We start from the raw sequence: 19,961 nt of genomic DNA on the forward strand, positions 1-19,961 counted from the left end.
TTTGCTTATTGTCTATGCACCCAATACCACAAGAGGTGTTCTGAATCCCTGGAAAAAACTCCATCCCCATGACTCCTTAGAGCTCATTAGAACCCAGTGCACTATCTCCTATCTTACTCTGCATTAGCAAGAACACAGGGCATCAAGGTCAACCTTTTAGACCTAATAGTTGATGGCAATTTGTTGTTGAAAATCCTACCTACAGGTTATTTACAGAAAAATTACCTTTTTAATTTCCTATATAGGTCACCAAACAAATAAAATAAAAGCTATTCAATTATATTACAACTTCCATTTTTTCCAATTTTAAAGAGTTGTCAAGGGTTAGAAACAATCGTCACGTATAACCTTAGAAAACTTGTGGCGCTCTGCCTTGAACATCGTTTCAGTAGTGTTGGTGATGGTTTTTCTATTTTAACGGTATATCTCATGTTAAATGAAAGAACCTTTAAGAGCTGTCTCCTGCAATCTTTTGCCATCTTAAATACTTGCAAATACTCTATATGCACGAGAAAAACCAAAAGGAAGTGCATAATAAAACAACTACTGAGCGGTGTCCATTAAAATGCTGCATTTGGTTTTACGCCAGTTGCTATTTTGCTATGTCTTTGACATTTGGAGCAACTGTCTCAGCAAAATCTGGGCTTCTTCTTGAATATGTTAATACTAATCTCCAGCCAATTGTCCTTTTATCCTGATAGCCTTATAATTAGGAATGAAGTTTTGGATGTTTACTAAAAACTACAGCCAGGAAAACAGATTCTGGTGCAGTCATTCTGGGATGGGAAATTATTAGTTTCACATTTACATTACATGAACTGAACAAACTGTACATTTCTTCATTTCCTTAACTTATTTGTCAGTGAATTGGGCATAAAGAAATTGTACATGTTTTTTTCACAAATAATTTTCTTTTATAAAATAATAACATATGTCTTAGGGCCCCTTCACACTGTGCAATCAAAGTCTGAACGAGCGTTCGATTTGTGACGTTTATCCGTCCTCGTTCCGAGGTTGCAAAGTGTGACATGGCGTTACGATTTGCGACGCAGCCCAGCATCGTACGATGTGAAAGAAAGAGCAGAACTTTCTTTCGTCGTAAATGTCTCGCTGTGGCGGTCGAAATCGTAGTATGTGACGGCGGTCATACGAGCTCGTAATGCGACTACGTGGGTTGGGCTTCCGCATACCTGTCTCCTGATTGGGCGTGACGTTTTAGCACGCCCATGCTGGTAATACGTCACGCTCGGAGTCGTAGGACTATGGCGGTGTGAAGGGTAGCGTACGATTGCGACGCGTGACGTTCACATCGCAACTACGTCAGAAAAAGCGTTAACATCGTAGAGTGTGACCGCTGGCTACGAGCTCGTACTGCGATGTCGAATATGACGCAAATGCGTCGTAATCGTAGCAGAATCGACCAGTGTGAAGGGGCCCTTACATCTACTGTCCCACCCCTTTGATCATGTGATCTCCATGAGTCTGGCTGTTGAAAACCTCAGTGACAAGTTGTTTATTGGTTGGCCAAACATTATTTTAGTATTGCACAACAACCATAACAATGAATATACAATCTTGTTAAAGGGAAACTGTCACCCCCAAAATCAAAGGTGAGCTAAGCCCACCAGCATCAGGGGCTTATCTACAGCATTCTGTAATGCTGTAGATAAGCCCCCGATGTATCCTGAAAGATGAGAAAAAGAGGTTAGATTATACTCACCCAGGGGCGGTCCTGGTACGATGGGCATCACGGTCCGGTCCAGGGCCTCCCATCTTCTTACAATGATGTCCTCTTCTTGTAGTCACGCTGCTGCTCCGGTGCAGGCGTACTTTGTCTGCCCTGTTGAGGGCAGAGCAAAGTACTGCAGTGCGCAGGTGCCGGGAAAGGTCAGAGAGGCCCAGCACCTGCGCACTGCAGTACTTTGCTCTGCCCTCAGCAGGGCAGACAAAATGCGCCTGCGCCAGAACCGCAGCAAGAATGCAAGAAGAGGACGTCATCGTAAGAAGATGGGAGGCCCTTGACTGGACCGCGAGGCCCATCGGACTGGACCGCAGCGGGACCACCCCTGGTTGAGTATAATCTAACCTCTTTTTCATAAGAAGATGGGAGGCCCTGGAACGCGACGCCCACGAACATCGTACCGGGACCGCCCCTGGGTAAGTATAATCTAACCTCTTTTTCTTATCTTTTAGGATACATCGAGGTCTTATCTACAGCATTACAGAATGCATTACAGAATGCTGTAGATAAACCCCTGATGCTGGTGGGCTTAGCTCACCTTCGATTTTGGGGGTGACAGATTCCCTTTAATCAAGGTCCATTAGAACTTGAGTCGACTTTAGCTGGAGCTTCCTGCTTGCAGTAAAAGAGTATAGGGTCCCTTTTTCATATTTTTTTGTTCCATATTAGAGCACATAAAGATTTTCCAATGGAGACCAATTATCGCCACTTAAGGATTGAATTAATATATATTTTTTTTAGAATGTAAAGTCATTTTCTGGTGTTGGTTTCCACCATTGAGACCTAAAGCTCTTCAGAGATCTGCAAGAGTTGAACACTAATGCCTATGTTGGAAAAAAGGCACAATTCACGTAATGTCCCCTTCATTGTCTTCATTTCAATATGACAGGTTTGATACCAGATGTTCTCATTTGGATCTCAAGACAAAATGGTGACTCAATGATTATTATCAGCTAACAGGTGAAAGTCAACATGTGCCGACATCTAACTCCTGTAATTAGGACATTAGGTGACATTTTATGCAGACATATTTTTCTTTTTTTTTTAATATTTCTTTTACAGCACCTGTCCATGTAATAACACATATAGATGATCTAGGTTTGAGATATTTCTCATCAATGAATGTCTCAAGCAGCCACAGATCATACAGACAGGGACTGGATGAAACATTTCATTTAACAAGGAGCACCTTTGTACACAGCTGATAACACAGGATCCACCATTCACAATAGGCGATGTCACAGTTGACCCTTCTTCCCTTCTCTTCACAATGACCTTTCCACTCACTCATTAGGTGCTTCAATAAATAAGAAACCATCTGAGTCAGTCTATTGCTGTTAATGTACATGTAATTTTAATGAAATAATACAAATATAGGCCCTATACGTAAAGACCAGCATTGCTCAAGCTGATTTTGATGAAGAGATGGGCTTGAGTCAGACGCTTCTGATTCATGAAGAAGCACGCACCTCGTCATGAAACAGAAGCATATGATGAGTGGTCTTGACTTCTATATGCACCCATCATAAATCCTACTGACTTGAAAAAGATTTGTGTCATAGCAATCGCCACTGCTTAACATTAATTTTATGAGCGGAGTTTACCATGCCCCCTCACACCCTGGCTCCGCCTACTTGGTCAGTACTGGGCGAAAATGGCCTGAGAATGCAAAAAGTTGCATGATTTTAGCACAACCGCCAGTTGCACCAAATTATGTGACTTTTCAAAGCTTTTTATCAGCAGAATATTGGCGTAAAGGCTTGGTTAAATTGAGCCCTATGAGTCAAGAATAGCCCCAGTGTGAAAACTATAAGATTTCCAATTGCTTACTTGTTTTATACAGATTGCGATAATGAAAATAAAAATGTCTCTTGTTTTAAAAAACACTTTCCAATGCTTCTAATTTTATTTATTGCGCTTTCAAGTTTTTCCCCCAGTTTTTCCAAGAGTCAGAACTTTTTTTTTTTTGGTAAGACAAGTTGTTGTTGTAAATGACACCATTCACTTACTGAAAAATCCAAGTGCAATAAAATGATGAAAAAACTGCAATTTTTCCCTTTTGTCTTTTTCTTTTTAATTTGTTTCATGGTGTTCATTGTGAAGTCTTAATTCAACCCCTTCACAACCAATGAAGTTTAGGTACATCATTGGTTATGTCCCTGTCTTTGATGTGGGCTTCAGCACTGAGCCCTCATCTTTTCCTACACACTTGATCAGTTGTCATGTGCATCTAAAACCCGAGGTTGGATTTAGGCTGGAAACGCGTCACAAGACACGACCATCGGTGCCCGTCTTATGTGATCTGGTGGGCTCTGATGGGTTGTCATGACAGCTGGGGTCTGATGAAGACCCCTGTATCTGTCATTGGCAAACTCTTATGAACACCGGCCCATGGCCGTCGTTCAAAGGAAATCATGATTTGCGCTACAAATAACGGCGCTACGTGTTGCATAGGCGAAGGTGGGAAATTCGAATGTTAGCTAGTGAGCACTCAACATCAATTGATGGCATTTATATGGTTAATCACCAGTGATCCAACCAGCATCTGCTGAGTACGATGAGAGCTCAGTTCCTGGGCTGGCTCCATACTTGAAAACCTAAAGCAGGAAGTTCTATCTATGACTTTTGGTGGGAAATGGTCAAGCATAAAAAATTTGATTCAAATAAATGGGGCTTTTTAGATGCCACACTCCCTTTAAATAATATTCAGCAAATCTGTCCAAGTGAATACACAGCTCATGTTATTCTATCTCTAGAAGGAAGCAAAACATTTTTAAAGGCTCTTTAAAAACAATCCACCTAAGCAGTGCCACCATTTTAAAATCTCTACAACCTGAAAAAGTCAAGTCAGGTCAAGATTGAACTCCATTCTCCATGCCCTTCTCCACACAACCTTCTAAATCATTAGTCCACTACATTTACTCTGATATTTAAATCTAAGTTCTACAATTTCATTTCCGTATTCTTATACATTTAAATGCCATTTTCTCGATTTAAAGTAATTTCTGTGAATGATCTTATTATCAATAAAAGCGGTCACAGTCTCCCGTAAGCGGCTGGAAAAGATAGTAATCAGGAATGAACCTCTAACAACAATGACATAGGAGGACAGAAGCTCCTGAAGTATTGCACAGCAAATGAAGTTGAAATGAAAGCTCCGCTACTAAAATCATTAGTTGGTGGTCATTTACTTTTTAATGTTCTCTTTGCCATTTATAGCACTTGGAAATGCAAAGTCAATGAGATTCACATCTTCTTTCCCCCTCAATATGTTTTTCAGTGAGTAATTATGGATTTTTGTAGCCCATAACTGAATAGCAATGATTTTTTTCACTAATGAGATCTTCCATGTGAGACTCTAGTATAGAAGTGGTCAAAGAGACATATTGTTAGACAAAGTTTGGCTTCCTTAATGTGAAACCAAAGAAATGAACCGGATTATGAGCTGGCATATGTACAAAGTGGAAGTGTATGGTCACTATGTGACCATTTCACAGACAAAACCCAAAAGCACAAGAAAAAAACCCAAAATGAGCATATACTCTGTAGTATGTAACTAAGTAAATGGTAATAATAAATAACATAGGGTTCTTAGTTTACGCTATTTTGATCTAAAAAGCATAAATGCCATCCAACTGCAACAAGGTGACCCATCGGGAATGTCCTATCCTGTGTCTAGTATTATCCCAACATGCTAGCAAAACCGTCAACAGGCTGCGACTCCCACCACAACCATCTAGTGAAGAGCTATAGGCACATATAACAGACATAACCCCCCATAAATATTGTAAAATCATGTTTTATGCTTGTGATCTTGCTCACCATATCTTAGGATGCGTCAAGTAAAAAGAAAGGTAAGGAAGCACACGTGTATATCTGTTCTAGTTTAGTCAAAAAGGTATGGAGAGAAGAGATAACTGCTGCACCAGTTGTGACTCCAGAACATAAGAGGTGATCTGTTCTTTATTATTAGTCAGATTATAAGAATGTGCATAAATGACTATATTCCAGTAGAAGAAAGACGGCCTACATTTATTTTATACCCCTGGTAGCCCCGCATGAAACATTCGCATCATTCTGTAACCAACATTTTTTTTTCCTTTTTGCATTTTAATTATATTCTGTATAGGGGTCAGTGAATCAATTCCAGATATATCAAATGTGGAATTGCTCAAATCTGATTTTTTTTTTTGCATTTACCGTGGGGGAATCAAGCAAAATGGCAGCCAGCTTGCATCTGCTTTGCTAGGGTCTCAGAAGGTGGTAAAGTGTTAAAAAATAAAAAATATAATACTCATAGTTCCTTTGCCTTCACCTGTTCCTCCACACAATGCCTCGCCCTGTCCTCCGGTCCCTTTCTAGATGCTTCAGGTCCTCTTCTGTCCTAAGAGTGATGTCATGATGTCTGGGGGCGATTGGCATCATGATGTCGCATGAAGTCTAGTCATTGCGTATCTCAATGTCATGAAGTCACAAGACGTTATCAACACTAGAGGCATTGAATACCTCTGTAATGATGGAAGAGGATCGGAGACACCGAGAAAAGGGCAGGGTGTTGAGCTGCATAGTGGTGAAGGTCAACTTCGGAGGGGGGCTTGAATATACATTAAAAAACATATACAGTGGGGCAAAAAAGTATTTAGTCAGTCAGCAATAGTGCAAGTTCCACCACTTAAAAAGATGAGAGGCGTCTGTAATTTACATCATAGGTAGACCTCAACTATGGGAGACAAACTGAGAAAAAAAATCCAGAAAATCACATTTTCTGTTTTTTTTATCATTTTATTTGCATATTATGGTGGAAAATAAGTATTTGGTCAGAAACAAAATTTCATCTCAATACTTTGTAATATATCCTTTGTTGGCAATGACAGAGGTCAAACGTTTTCTGTAAGTCTTCACAAGGTTGCCACACACTGTTGTTGGTATGTTGGCCCATTCCTCCATGCAGATCTCCTCTAGAGCAGTGATGTTTTTGGCTTTTCGCTTGGCAACACGGACTTTCAACTCCCTCCAAAGGTTTTCTATAGGGTTGAGATCTGGAGACTGGCTAGGCCACTCCAGGACCTTGAAATGCTTCTTACGAAGCCACTCCTTCGTTGCCCTGGCGGTGTGCTTTGGATCATTGTCATGTTGAAAGACCCAGCCACGTTTCATCTTCAATGCCCTTGCTGATGGAAGGAGGTTTGCACTCAAAATCTCACGATACATGGCCCCATTCATTCTTTCATGTACCCGGATCAGTCGTCCTGGCCCCTTTGCAGAGAAACAGCCCCAAAGCATGATGTTTCCACCACCATGCTTTACAGTAGGTATGGTGTTGGATGGATGCAACTCAGTATTCTTTTTCCTCCAAACACGACAAGTTGTGTTTCTACCAAACAGTTCCAGTTTGGTTTCATCAGACCATAGGACATTCTCCCAAAACTCCTCTGGATCATCCAAATGCTCTCTAGCAAACTTCAGACGGGCCCGGACATGTACTGGCTTAAGCAGTGGGACACGTCTGGCACTGCAGGATCTGAGTCCATGGTGGCGTAGTGTGTTACTTATGGTAGGCCTTGTTACATTGGTCCCAGCTCTCTGCAGTTCATTCACTAGGTCCCCCCGCGTGGTTCTGGGATTTTTGCTCACCGTTCTTGTGATCATTCTGACCCCACGGGGTGGGATTTTGTGTGGAGCCCCAGATCGAGGGAGATTATCAGTGGTCTTGAATGTCTTCCATTTTCTAATTATTGCTCCCACTGTTGATTTCTTCACTCCAAGCTGGTTGGCTATTGCAGATTCAGTCTTCCCAGCCTGGCGCAGGGCTACAATTTTGTTTCTGGTGTCCTTTGACAGCTCTTTGGTCTTCACCATAGTGGAGTTTGGAGTCAGACTGTTTGAGGGTGTGCACAGATGTCTTTTTATACTGATAACAAGTTTAAACAGGTGCCATTACTACAGGTAATGAGTGGAGGAAAGAGGAGACTCTTAAAGAAGAAGTTACAGGTCTGTGAGAGCCAGAAATCTTGATTGTTTTTTTCTGACCAAATACTTATTTTCCACCATAATATGCAAATAAAATGATAAAAAAACAGAAAATGTGATTTTCTGGATTTTGTTTTCTCAGTTTGTCTCCCATAGTTGAGGTCTACCTATGATGTAAATTACAGACGCCTCTCATCTTTTTAAGTGGTGGAACTTGCACTATTGCTGACTGACTAAATACTTTTTTGCCCCACTGTATATATACTCCGAGGGTCTCAGAGGATAATACGACACATTCAATTATAAAATCAAATTTTTAGAACAAATTTTATCAATTGTGTCAAATGTGAATTTCTTCAGATTCGCTCATTTGCCCATTTTGTATCTTTAGGCTATATCATACCATTCATTTTTATAGTTGTGTTCAAAAGCACTAAAAGTGTATCACAGAATAAAACTAGAGAAGAATCAATTTTAGAAGCAGGGAAATGTTAACCAAGACCATTTTGGATGCCGAGATATGAAACAGAATAAAATAAACAGGAGAAAACAAGAATAAAACAATTAATAAATAGAACAAAATGAAGCTCTGATGGGCTCTGATGGGCGTTCAGTATACAAGGGGTCATATTCTGCCTTGTTACATCTTGTGCACATGGCTTCATTATAAAGATGCACAAAAAGATTCTAGAAGTACCAAAGCATTTTACTATGCCTTCATATGCGCATAATTTGGGATGGAGATAAGTTTCTAACAAAAAAAGAGAAAAAAAAATGTTTTCATGCTCCATGGGACCCCATATGTTAAAACATATACATTGGTTGTAGGAAAGAATATCACTGCCCACAGCGTTTGACAGCCTGTATAACATAGGCTGGCGGTGATGGATATTTGGCTCTCAGACTTCCTAATTGTGGAAAACCATTAAAGTGAACCTGTAACCAGTTTTTTTTCCAAATAATCTGAAAGCTGTATAATGTAGAGGCAGAGACCCTGATTCCATTGATGTGTCACTTACTGGGCTGCTCTTTGCAGCTTTAATAAAATCAATATTTTAGCAGCAGGAAATTATCTCTAGAGGACTAGTTGTCTGGTGTCATGTAGTCCTCCATATTCATGAGCTCTGTAATAGCCCGCCCATCACTGACTGGCAGCTTTCTAAAATACCATTCTGCTGCTGCCATACATTACAAATTTACTGCATAGTGGCTGTGCAGGAGCGCCATACAATGCATTAATAAATACCACCACATAGTGCTCAACTATGAACATACAGTGACTAAAGAAAATGTACAAACATATACTGAACTATTAATATAATGCCCAAACAACATATACACACACAGAGGTAACAGCTGTCGAATGAACAGACCCCACTCTACGCCATTATAGGTGCACAATGTGACATTTTACACTCTTTACGTAACGTAGAATATCTAACAAATGGTGTGGCACTGATATATTAACCATCCGGCGGCTGATACTCATGTAGAACTGACATTAATATTCTTGGTGTTTACAAGTGTCTGCTGTCAGGACATCTAAGCAGAAGTAACTGCATACCCGCCTCTGCTAAAGGGAACACCACTGCGTGATCGTACAGGTCACAAACATACCCGCCTCTGCTAAATGGAGCGCCACTGCATGATCATACAGGTCAAAAACATACCCGCCTCTGCTAAATGGAGCGCCACTGCGTGAATGTACAGGTCACAAACATACCCGCCTCTGCTAAATGGAGCGCCACTGCATGATCATACAGGTCACAAACGTACCTGCCGCTGCTAAATGGAGCACCACTGCATGATCATACAGGTCAAAAACATACCCGCCTCTGCTAAATGGAGCGCCACTGCATGATCGCACAGGTCACAAACATACCCACCTCTGCTAAATGGAGCGCCACTGCGTGATCGTACAGGTCAAAAACACACCCGCCTCTGATAAATGGAGCGCCATTGCGTGATCGTACAGGTAAAAAACATACCCGCCTCTGCTAAATGGAACACCACTGCGTGATCCTACAGTTCACAAACATACCCGCCTCTGCTAAATGGAGCGTCACTGCATGATCGTACAGGTCACAATTATACTCGCCTCTGCTAAATGGAGCACCACTGCGTGATCGTACAGGTCACAAACATACCCGCTTCTGCTAAGTAACGCGCCACTGCGTAATCGTACAGGTCACAAACCCACCCGCCTCTGCTAAATGGAGCGACACTGCGAGGTCGTACAGGTCACAAACATACCCACCTCTGCTAAATACCGCGCCACTGTGTAATCGTACAGGTCACAAACATAGCCGCCTCTGCAAATGGAGCGACACTGTGAGGTCGTACAGGTCACAAACATACCTGCCTTTGCTAAATACCGCGCCACTGCATAATCGCACAGGTCACAAACATACCCGCCTCTGCAAATGGAGCGCCACTGCGAGATCGTACAGGTCACAAACATACCCGCCTCTGCTAAATAACGCGCCACTGCGTAATCGTAGAGGTCACAAACATACCCGCCTCTGCTAAATAATGCGCCACTGCGTAATCGTACAGGTCACAAACAAACCCGCCTCTGCTAAGTAACGCGCCACTGCATAATCATACAGGTCACAAACATACCCGCCTCTGCTAAATGGAGCAACGCTGCGAGGTCGTACAGGTCACAAACATACCCGCCTCTGTTAACAAACGCGCCACTGCATAATCGTACAGGTCACAAACATACCCACCTCTGCAAATGGAGCGCCACTGCGAGATCGTACAGGTCACAAACATACCTGCCTCTGCTAAATGGAGTGACACTGAGTCATCATACAGGTCACAAACATACCCGTCTCTGATAAATGGAGCGCCATTGCGTGATCGCACAGGTCACAAACATACCCGCCTCTGCTAAATGGAGCATCACTGCATGATCGTACAGGTCACAAACATACCAGCCTCTGCTAAATAATGCGCCACTGTGTAATCGTACAGGTCACAAACATACCCGCCTCTGCTAAATAACGCGCCAATGTGTAATCGTACAGGTCACAAACAAACCCGCCTCTGCTAAATAACGCTCCACTGTGTGATTGCACAGGTCACAAACATACCCGTCTCTGATAAATGGAGCGCCATTGCATGATCATACAGGTCACAAACAAACCCGCCTCTGATAAATGGAGCGCCACTGCGTGATCGTACAGGTCACAAACATACCAGCCTCTGCTAAATAATGCGCCACTGTGTAATCGTACAGGTCACAAACATACCCGCCTCTGCTAAATAACGCGCCAATGTGTAATCGTACAGGTCACAAACAAACCCGCCTCTGCTAAATAACGCTCCACTGTGTGATTGCACAGGTCACAAACATACCCGTCTCTGATAAATGGAGCGCCATTGCATGATCATACAGGTCACAAACAAACCCGCCTCTGATAAATGGAGCGCCACTGCGTGATCGCACAGGTCACAAACATACCCGCCTCTGCTAAATGGAGCGCCACTGCATGATCGTACAGGTCACAAACATACCCGCCTCTGCTAAATGGAGCACCATTGTGTGATCGTACAGGTCACAAACATACCCACCTCTGATAAATGGAGCGCCATTGCTTGATCACACAGGTCACAAACATACCCGACTCTGCTAAATGGAGTGCCACTGCATGATCGCATAGGTCACAAACATACCAGCCTCTGCTAAATAACGCTCCACTGCGTAATCGTACAGGTCGCAAACAAACCCGCCTCTGCTAAATAACGTGCCACTGCGTAATCATACAGGTCACAAACAAACCCACCTCTGCTAAATAAGGCGCCACTGCGTAATCGTACAGGTCACAAACAAACCTGCAACTGCTAAATAACGCGCCACTGTGTAATCGTACAGGTCACAAACAAACCTGCAACTGCTAAATAACGCTCCACTGCGTAATCGTACAGGTCGCAAACAAACCCGCCTCTGCTAAATAACGTGCCACTGCGTAATCATACAGGTCACAAACAAACCCACCTCTGCTAAATAAGGCGCCACTGCGTAATCGTACAGGTCACAAACAAACCTGCAACTGCTAAATAACGCGCCACTGTGTAATCGTACTGGTCACAAACATACCCACCTCTGCTAAATGGAGCGCCACTGCATGATCGTACAGGTAACAAACATACCCGCCTCTGATAAATGGAGCGCCATTGCGTGATCGCACAGGTCACAAGCATACCCGCCTCTGCTAAATGGAGCGCCACTGCATGATCGCATAGGTCACAAACATACCAGCCTCTGCTAAATAACGCGCCACTGCGTAATTGTACAGGTCACAAACATACTCGCCTCTGCTAAATAATGCGCCACTGCGTGATTGCACAGGTCACAAACATACCCCTCTCTGATAAATAGAGCGCCATTGCGTGATCATACATGTCACAAACATACCCGCCTCTGATAAATGGAGCGCCATTGCATGATCGCACAGGTCACAAGCATACCCGCCTCTGATAAATGGAGCGCCATTGCGTGATCGCACAGGTCACAAGCATACCCGCCTCTGCTAAATGGAGTGCCACTGCATAATCATACAGGTCACAAACATACCCGCCTCTGCTAAATAACGCGCCACTGTGTAATTGTACAGGTCACAAACAAACCCGCCTCTGCTAAATAACGCGCCACTGCATGATTGCAGAGGTCACAAACATACCTGTCTCTGATAAATGGAGCGCCACTGCATGATCGTACAGGTAACAAACATACCCGCCTCTGCTAAATGGAGCGCCATTGCGTGATCGTACAGGTCACAAACATACCCGCCTCTGATAAATGGAGCGCCATTGTGTGATCGTACAGGTCACAAACATACCCGCCTCTGATAAATGGAGCGCCATTGCGTGATCGTACAGGTCACAAACATACCCGCCTCTGATAAATGGAGCGCCACTGCATGATCGTACAGGTCACAAACATACCCGCCTCTGCTAAATGGAGCGCCATTGCGTGATCGTACAGGTCACAAACATACCCGCCTCTGATAAATGGAGTGCCATTGCGTGATCGCACAGGTCACAAACATACCCGCCTCTGCTAAATAACGCGCCACTGTCTAATTGTACAGGTCACAAACAAACCCGCCTCTGCTAAATAACGCGCCACTGCATGATTGCACAGGTCACAAACATACCTGTCTCTGATAAATGGAGCGCCACTGCATGATCGTACAGGTAACAAACATACCCGCCTCTGCTAAATGGAGCGCCATTGCGTGATCGTACAGGTCACAAACATACCCGCCTCTGATAAATGGAGCGCCATTGTGTGATCGTACAGGTCACAAACATACCCGCCTCTGATAAATGGAGCGCCATTGCGTGATCGTACAGGTCACAAACATACCCGCCTCTGATAAATGGAGCGACACTGCATGATCGTACAGGTCACAAACATACCCGCCTCTGCTAAATGGAGCGCCATTGCGTGATCGTACAGGTCACAAACATACCCGCCTCTGATAAATGGAGCGCCATTGCGTGATCGCACAGGTCACAAACAAACCCGCCTCTGCTAAATAACGCGCCACTGCGTGATTGCACAGGTCACAAACATACCCGCCTCTGATAAATGGAGCGCCATTGCGTGATCGTACAGGTCACAAACATACCCGCCTCTGATAAATGGAGCGCCACTGCATGATCGTACAGGTCACAAACATACCCGCCTCTGCTAAATGGAGCGCCATTGCGTGATCGTACAGGTCACAAACATACCCGCCTCTGATAAATGGAGTGCCATTGCGTGATCGCACAGGTCACAAACATACCCGCCTCTGATAAATGGAGCGCCATTGCGTGATCGCACAGGTCACAAACAAACCCGCCTCTGCTAAATAACGCGCCACTGCGTAATCGTACAATTCACAAACAAACCCGCCTCTGATAAATAACGCGCCACTGCGTAATTGTACAGGTCACAAACATACTCGCCTCTGCTAAATAATGCGCCACTGCGTGATTGCACAGGTCACAAACATACCCCTCTCTGATAAATAGAGCGCCATTGCGTGATCATACATGTCACAAACATACCCGCCTCTGATAAATGGAGCGCCATTGCATGATCGCAAAGGTCACAAGCATACCCGCCTCTGATAAATGGAGCGCCATTGCGTGATCGCACAGGTCACAAGCATACCCACCTCTGCTAAATGGAGTGCCACTGCATAATCATACAGGTCACAAACATACCCGCCTCTGCTAAATAACGCGCCACTGTGTAATTGTACAGGTCACAAACAAACCCGCCTCTGCTAAATAATGCGCCACTGCATGATTGCACAGGTCACAAACATACCTGTCTCTGATAAATGGAGCGCCACTGCATGATCGTACAGGTAACAAACATACCCGCCTCTGCTAAATGGAGCGCCATTGCGTGATCGTACAGGTCACAAACATACCCGCCTCTGATAAATGGAGCGCCATTGTGTGATCGTGCAGGTCACAAACATACCAGCCTCTGATAAATGGAGCGCCATTGTGTGATCTTACAGGTCACAAACATACCCGCCTCTGATAAATGGAGCGCCATTGCGTGATCGTACAGGTCACAAACATACCCGCCTCTGCTAAATGGAGTGCCATTGCGTGATCGTATAGGTCACAAACATACCCGCCTCTGATAAATGGAGTGCCATTGCGTGATCGCACAGGTCACAAACATACCCGCCTCTGATAAATGGAGCGCCATTGCGTGATCGCACAGGTCACAAGCATACCCGCCTCTGCTAAATGGAGCGCCACTGCATGATCGCATAGGTCACAAACATACCAGCCTCTGCTAAATAACGCGCCACTGCGTAATTGTACAGGTCACAAACATACTCGCCTCTGCTAAATAATGTGCCACTGCGTGATTGCACAGGTCACAAACATACCCCTCTCTGATAAATAGAGCGCCATTGCGTGATCATACATGTCACAAACATACCCGCCTCTGATAAATGGAGCGCCATTGCATGATCGCACAGGTCACAAGCATACCCGCCTCTGATAAATGGAGCGCCATTGCGTGATCGCACAGGTCACAAGCATACCCGCCTCTGCTAAATGGAGTGCCACTGCATAATCATACAGGTCACAAACATACCTGCCTCTGCTAAATAACGCGCCACTGTGTAATTGTACAGGTCACAAACAAACCCGCCTCTGCTAAATAATGCGCCACTGCATGATTGCACAGGTCACAAACATACCTGTCTCTGATAAATGGAGCGCCACTGCATGATCGTACAGGTAACAAACATACCCGCCTCTGCTAAATGGAGCGTCATTGCGTGATCGTACAGGTCACAAACATACCCGCCTCTGATAAATGGAGCGCCATTGTGTGATCGTGCAGGTCACAAACATACCAGCCTCTGATAAATGGAGCGCCATTGTGTGATCGTACAGGTCACAAACATACCCGCCTCTGATAAATGGAGCGCCATTGCGTGATCGTACAGGTCACAAACATACCCGCCTCTGATAAATGGAGCGCCACTGCATGATCGTACAGGTCACAAACATACCCGCCTCTGCTAAATGGAGCGCCATTGTGTGATCGTACAGGTCACAAACATACCCGCCTCTGATAAATGGAGTGCCATTGCGTGATCGCACAGGTCACAAACATACCCGCCTCTGATAAATGGAGCGCCATTGCGTGATCGCACAGGTCACAAGCATACCCGCCTCTGCTAAATGGAGCGCCACTGCATGATCGCATAGGTCACAAACATACCAGCCTCTGCTAAATAACGCGCCACTGCGTAATTGTACAGGTCACAAACATACTTGCCTCTGCTAAATAATGCGCCACTGCGTGATTGCACAGGTCACAAACATACCCCTCTCTGATAAATAGAGCGCCATTGCGTGATCATACATGTCACAAACATACCCGCCTCTGATAAATGGAGCGCCATTGCATGATCGCACAGGTCACAAGCATACCCGCCTCTGATAAATGGAGCGCCATTGCGTGATCGCACAGGTCACAAGCATACCCGCCTCTGCTAAATGGAGTGCCACTGCATAATCATACAGGTCACAAACATACCCGCCTCTGCTAAATAACGCGCCATTGTGTAATTGTACAGGTCACAAACAAACCCGCCTCTGCTAAATAACGCGCCACTGCATGATTGCACAGGTCACAAACATACCTGTCTCTGATAAATGGAGCGCCACTGCATGATCGTACAGGTAACAAACATACCCGCCTCTGCTAAATGGAGCGCCATTGCGTGATCGTACAGGTCACAAACATACCCGCCTCTGATAAATGGAGCGCCATTGTGTGATCGTACAGGTCACAAACATACCCGCCTCTGATAAATGGAGCGCCATTGCGTGATCGTACAGGTCACAAACATACCCGCCTCTGATAAATGGAGCGCCACTGCATGATCGTACAGGTCACAAACATACCCGCCTCTGCTAAATGGAGCGCCATTGCGTGATCGTACAGGTCACAAACATACCCGCCTCTGATAAATGGAGTGCCATTGCGTGATCGCACAGGTCACAAACATACCCGCCTCTGATAAATGGAGCGCCACTGCGTGATCGCACAGGTCACAAACAAACCCGCCTCTGCTAAATAACGCGCCACTGCGTGATTGCACAGGTCACAAACATACCCGCCTCTGATAAATGGAGCGCCATTGCGTGATCGTACAGGTCACAAACATACCCGCCTCTGATAAATGGAGCGCCACTGCATGATCGTACAGGTCACAAACATACCCGCCTCTGCTAAATGGAGCGCCATTGCGTGATCGTACAGGTCACAAACATACCCGCCTCTGATAAATGGGGTGCCATTGCGTGATCGCACAGGTCACAAACATACCCGCCTCTGATAAATGGAGCGCCATTGCGTGATCGCACAGGTCACAAACAAACCCGCCTCTGCTAAATAACGCGCCACTGCGTAATCGTACAGGTCACAAACAAACCCGCCTCTGATAAATAACGCGCCACTGCGTAATTGTACAGGTCACAAACATACTCGCCTCTGCTAAATAATGCGCCACTGCGTGATTGCACAGGTCACAAACATACCCCTCTCTGATAAATAGAGCGCCATTGCGTGATCATACATGTCACAAACATACCCGCCTATGATAAATGGAGCGCCATTGCATGATCGCACAGGTCACAAGCATACCCGCCTCTGATAAATGGAGCGCCATTGCGTGATCGCACAGGTCACAAGCATACCCGCCTCTGCTAAATGGAGTGCCACTGCATAATCATACAGGTCACAAACATACCCGCCTCTGCTAAATAACGCGCCACTGTGTAATTGTACAGGTCACAAACAAACCCGCCTCTGCTAAATAACGCGCCACTGCATGATTACACAGGTCACAAACATACCTGTCTCTGATAAATGGAGCGCCACTGCATGATCGTACAGGTAACAAACATACCCGCCTCTGCTAAATGGAGCGCCATTGCGTGATCGTACAGGTCACAAACATACCCGCCTCTGATAAATGGAGCGCCATTGTGTGATCCTGCAGGTCACAAACATACCAGCCTCTGATAAATGGAGCGCCATTGTGTGATCGTACAGGTCACAAACATACCCGCCTCTGATAAATGGAGCGCCATTGCGTGATCGTACAGGTCACAAACATACCCGCCTCTGATAAATGGAGCGCCACTGCATGATCGTACAGGTCACAAACATACCCGCCTCTGCTAAATGGAGCGCCATTGCGTGATCGTACAGGTCACAAACATACCCGCCTCTGATAAATGGAGTGCCATTGCGTGATCGCACAGGTCACAAACATACCCGCCTCTGATAAATGGAGCGCCATTGCGTGATCGCACAGGTCACAAACAAACCCGCCTCTGCTAAATAACGCGCCACTGCGTAATCGTACAGGTCACAAACAAACCCGCCTTTGCTAAATAACGCGCCACTGCGTAATCATACAGGTCACAAACATACCCGCCTCTGCAAATGGAGCGCCACTGCAAGATCGTACAGGTCACAAACATACCCGCCTCTGCTAAACGGCGCAACATTGCATGATAGTACAGGTCACAAACATACCCGCCTCTGCTAAATGGAGCACCACTGCATGATTGTACAGGTCACAAACCTACCTGCCTCTGCTAAATAACGCACCACTGCATGATCGTACAGGTCACAAACATACCTGCCTCTGCTAAATGGAGTGCCACTGTGTGATCGCACAGGTCGCAAACCTACCCGCCTCACTAAATGGAGCACCACTGCGTGATCGCACAGGTCACAAACATACCCGCCTCTGCTAAATGGAGCGACACTGCAAGATCGTACAGGTCACAAACATACCCGCCTCTGATAAATGGAGCGCCATTGTGTGATCGTACAGGTCACAAACATACCCGCCTCTGATAAATGGAGCGCCATTGTGTGATCGTACAGGTCACAAACATACCCGCCTCTGATAAATGGAGCGCCATTGTGTGATCGTACAGGTCACAAACATACCCGCCTCTGATAAATGGAGCGCCATTGCGTGATCGTACAGGTCACAAACATACCCGCCTCTGATAAATGGAGCGCCACTGCATGATCGTACAGGTCACAAACATACCCGCCTCTGCTAAATGGAGCGCCATTGCGTGATCGTACAGGTCACAAACATACCCGCCTCTGATAAATGGAGTGCCATTGCGTGATCGCACAGGTCACAAACATACCCGCCTCTGATAAATGGAGCGCCATTGCGTGATCGCACAGGTCACAAACAAACCCGCCTCTGCTAAATAACGCGCCACTGCGTAATCGTACAGGTCACAAACAAACCCGCCTCTGCTAAATAACGCGCCACTGCGTAATCATACAGGTCACAAACATACCCGCCTCTGCAAATGGAGCGCCAGTGCAAGATCGTACAGGTCACAAACATACCCGCCTCTGCTAAATAACGCACCACTGCATGATTGTACAGGTCACAAACCTACCTGCCTCTGCTAAATAACGCACCACTGCATGATCGTACAGGTCACAAACATACCCGCCTCTGCTAAATAACGCGCCACTGCGTAATCGTACAGGTCACAAACAAACCCGCCTCTGCTAAATAACGCGCCACTGCGTAATCATACAGGTCACAAACATACCCGCCTCTGCAAATGGAGCGCCACTGCAAGATCGTACAGGTCACAAACATACCCGCCTCTGCTAAATAACGCACCACTGCATGATTGTACAGGTCACAAACCTACCTGCCTCTGCTAAATAACGCACCACTGCATGATCGTACAGGTCACAAACATACCCGCCTCTGCTAAATGGAGTGCCACTGTGTGATCGCACAGGTCGCAAACCTACCCGCCTCACTAAATGGAGCACCACTGCGTGATCGCACAGGTCACAAACATACCCGCCTCTGCTAAATGGAGCGACACTGCAAGATCGTACAGGTCACAAACATACAGACCTCTGCTAAATGGAGCGCCACTGCTTGATCGAACAGATCACAAACATACCCGCCTCTGCTAAATGGAGTGCCACTGCTTGATCGAACAGGTCACAAACATACCATTAAGATGGAGCAGCAAAAACATGTTAACAGATTACCTTTAATCCTATATTATGAACATGGACTTTCAGCAAACCAACAATTTTAGTAGAAAATATATATTGCCAAATACAGATTTTCTTCATTCCTTATAACGTAAGTTCACATACACAGAATATATCATGTAGGAAATTCCTTTATTTTCTATCTTCTCTGCTTACCTGAGCAGTGAGGTAAAGATGCACTCCATTGCCCATTTAACTGACAGGTCCTTGTAGAATGACCTATTAACGTTCTTCTTCCAGTGCAGGAATAATGAACAGTAGATCCAAATGTAAACTTCTCACCAGAAATAATTGCATTTGGAGGAACTCCGGGATGACCACAGTCAATCACTGTAAACAGAGATGACAAGCTTAATTCCAGTATGTTGCATCTTTAAAAAGCTCCAAAGGATTATAGTTTCTTTATTACATGGAGGCTTTTGTCATGCTATGGATTTTGGATAAATAGAATAAAGTTCAGGTCTGTGCACTTTTCATCTTGAATTCTCAAAATGATCTCCCTTTCCAAGCAAAATCTATGAAAGTCATTACTTATTGTGCCCAAAATAATATTCCCATACTCCTTAGACTAGCAAGATCTCTGGAAATATAACCTCAACCCTGAATGAACAGACCTTCATACACCAAATATAA

The 19,961-nt window shown here is 45.1% G+C and overlaps 1 protein-coding gene across 7 annotated transcripts in view; it reads right to left on the bottom strand.

The window, feature by feature from the left end:
• Nucleotides 1-19,961, bottom strand: part of CSMD3 (CUB and Sushi multiple domains 3) — a 1,888,113-nt gene that overhangs the window by 125,706 nt on the left and 1,742,446 nt on the right. For all 7 annotated transcript variants that reach the window (XM_077271102.1, XM_077271099.1, XM_077271098.1 and 4 more), the window contains one exon: nt 19,485-19,658. In XM_077271102.1, coding sequence (XP_077127217.1) covers nt 19,485-19,658 — 174 coding nt within the window. The remainder of the gene's footprint in view (nt 1-19,484; nt 19,659-19,961) is intronic.

This window comes from Ranitomeya variabilis, chromosome 6 (genome assembly GCF_051348905.1).
Source record: "Ranitomeya variabilis isolate aRanVar5 chromosome 6, aRanVar5.hap1, whole genome shotgun sequence".
Taxonomy (NCBI): domain Eukaryota; kingdom Metazoa; phylum Chordata; class Amphibia; order Anura; family Dendrobatidae; genus Ranitomeya; species Ranitomeya variabilis.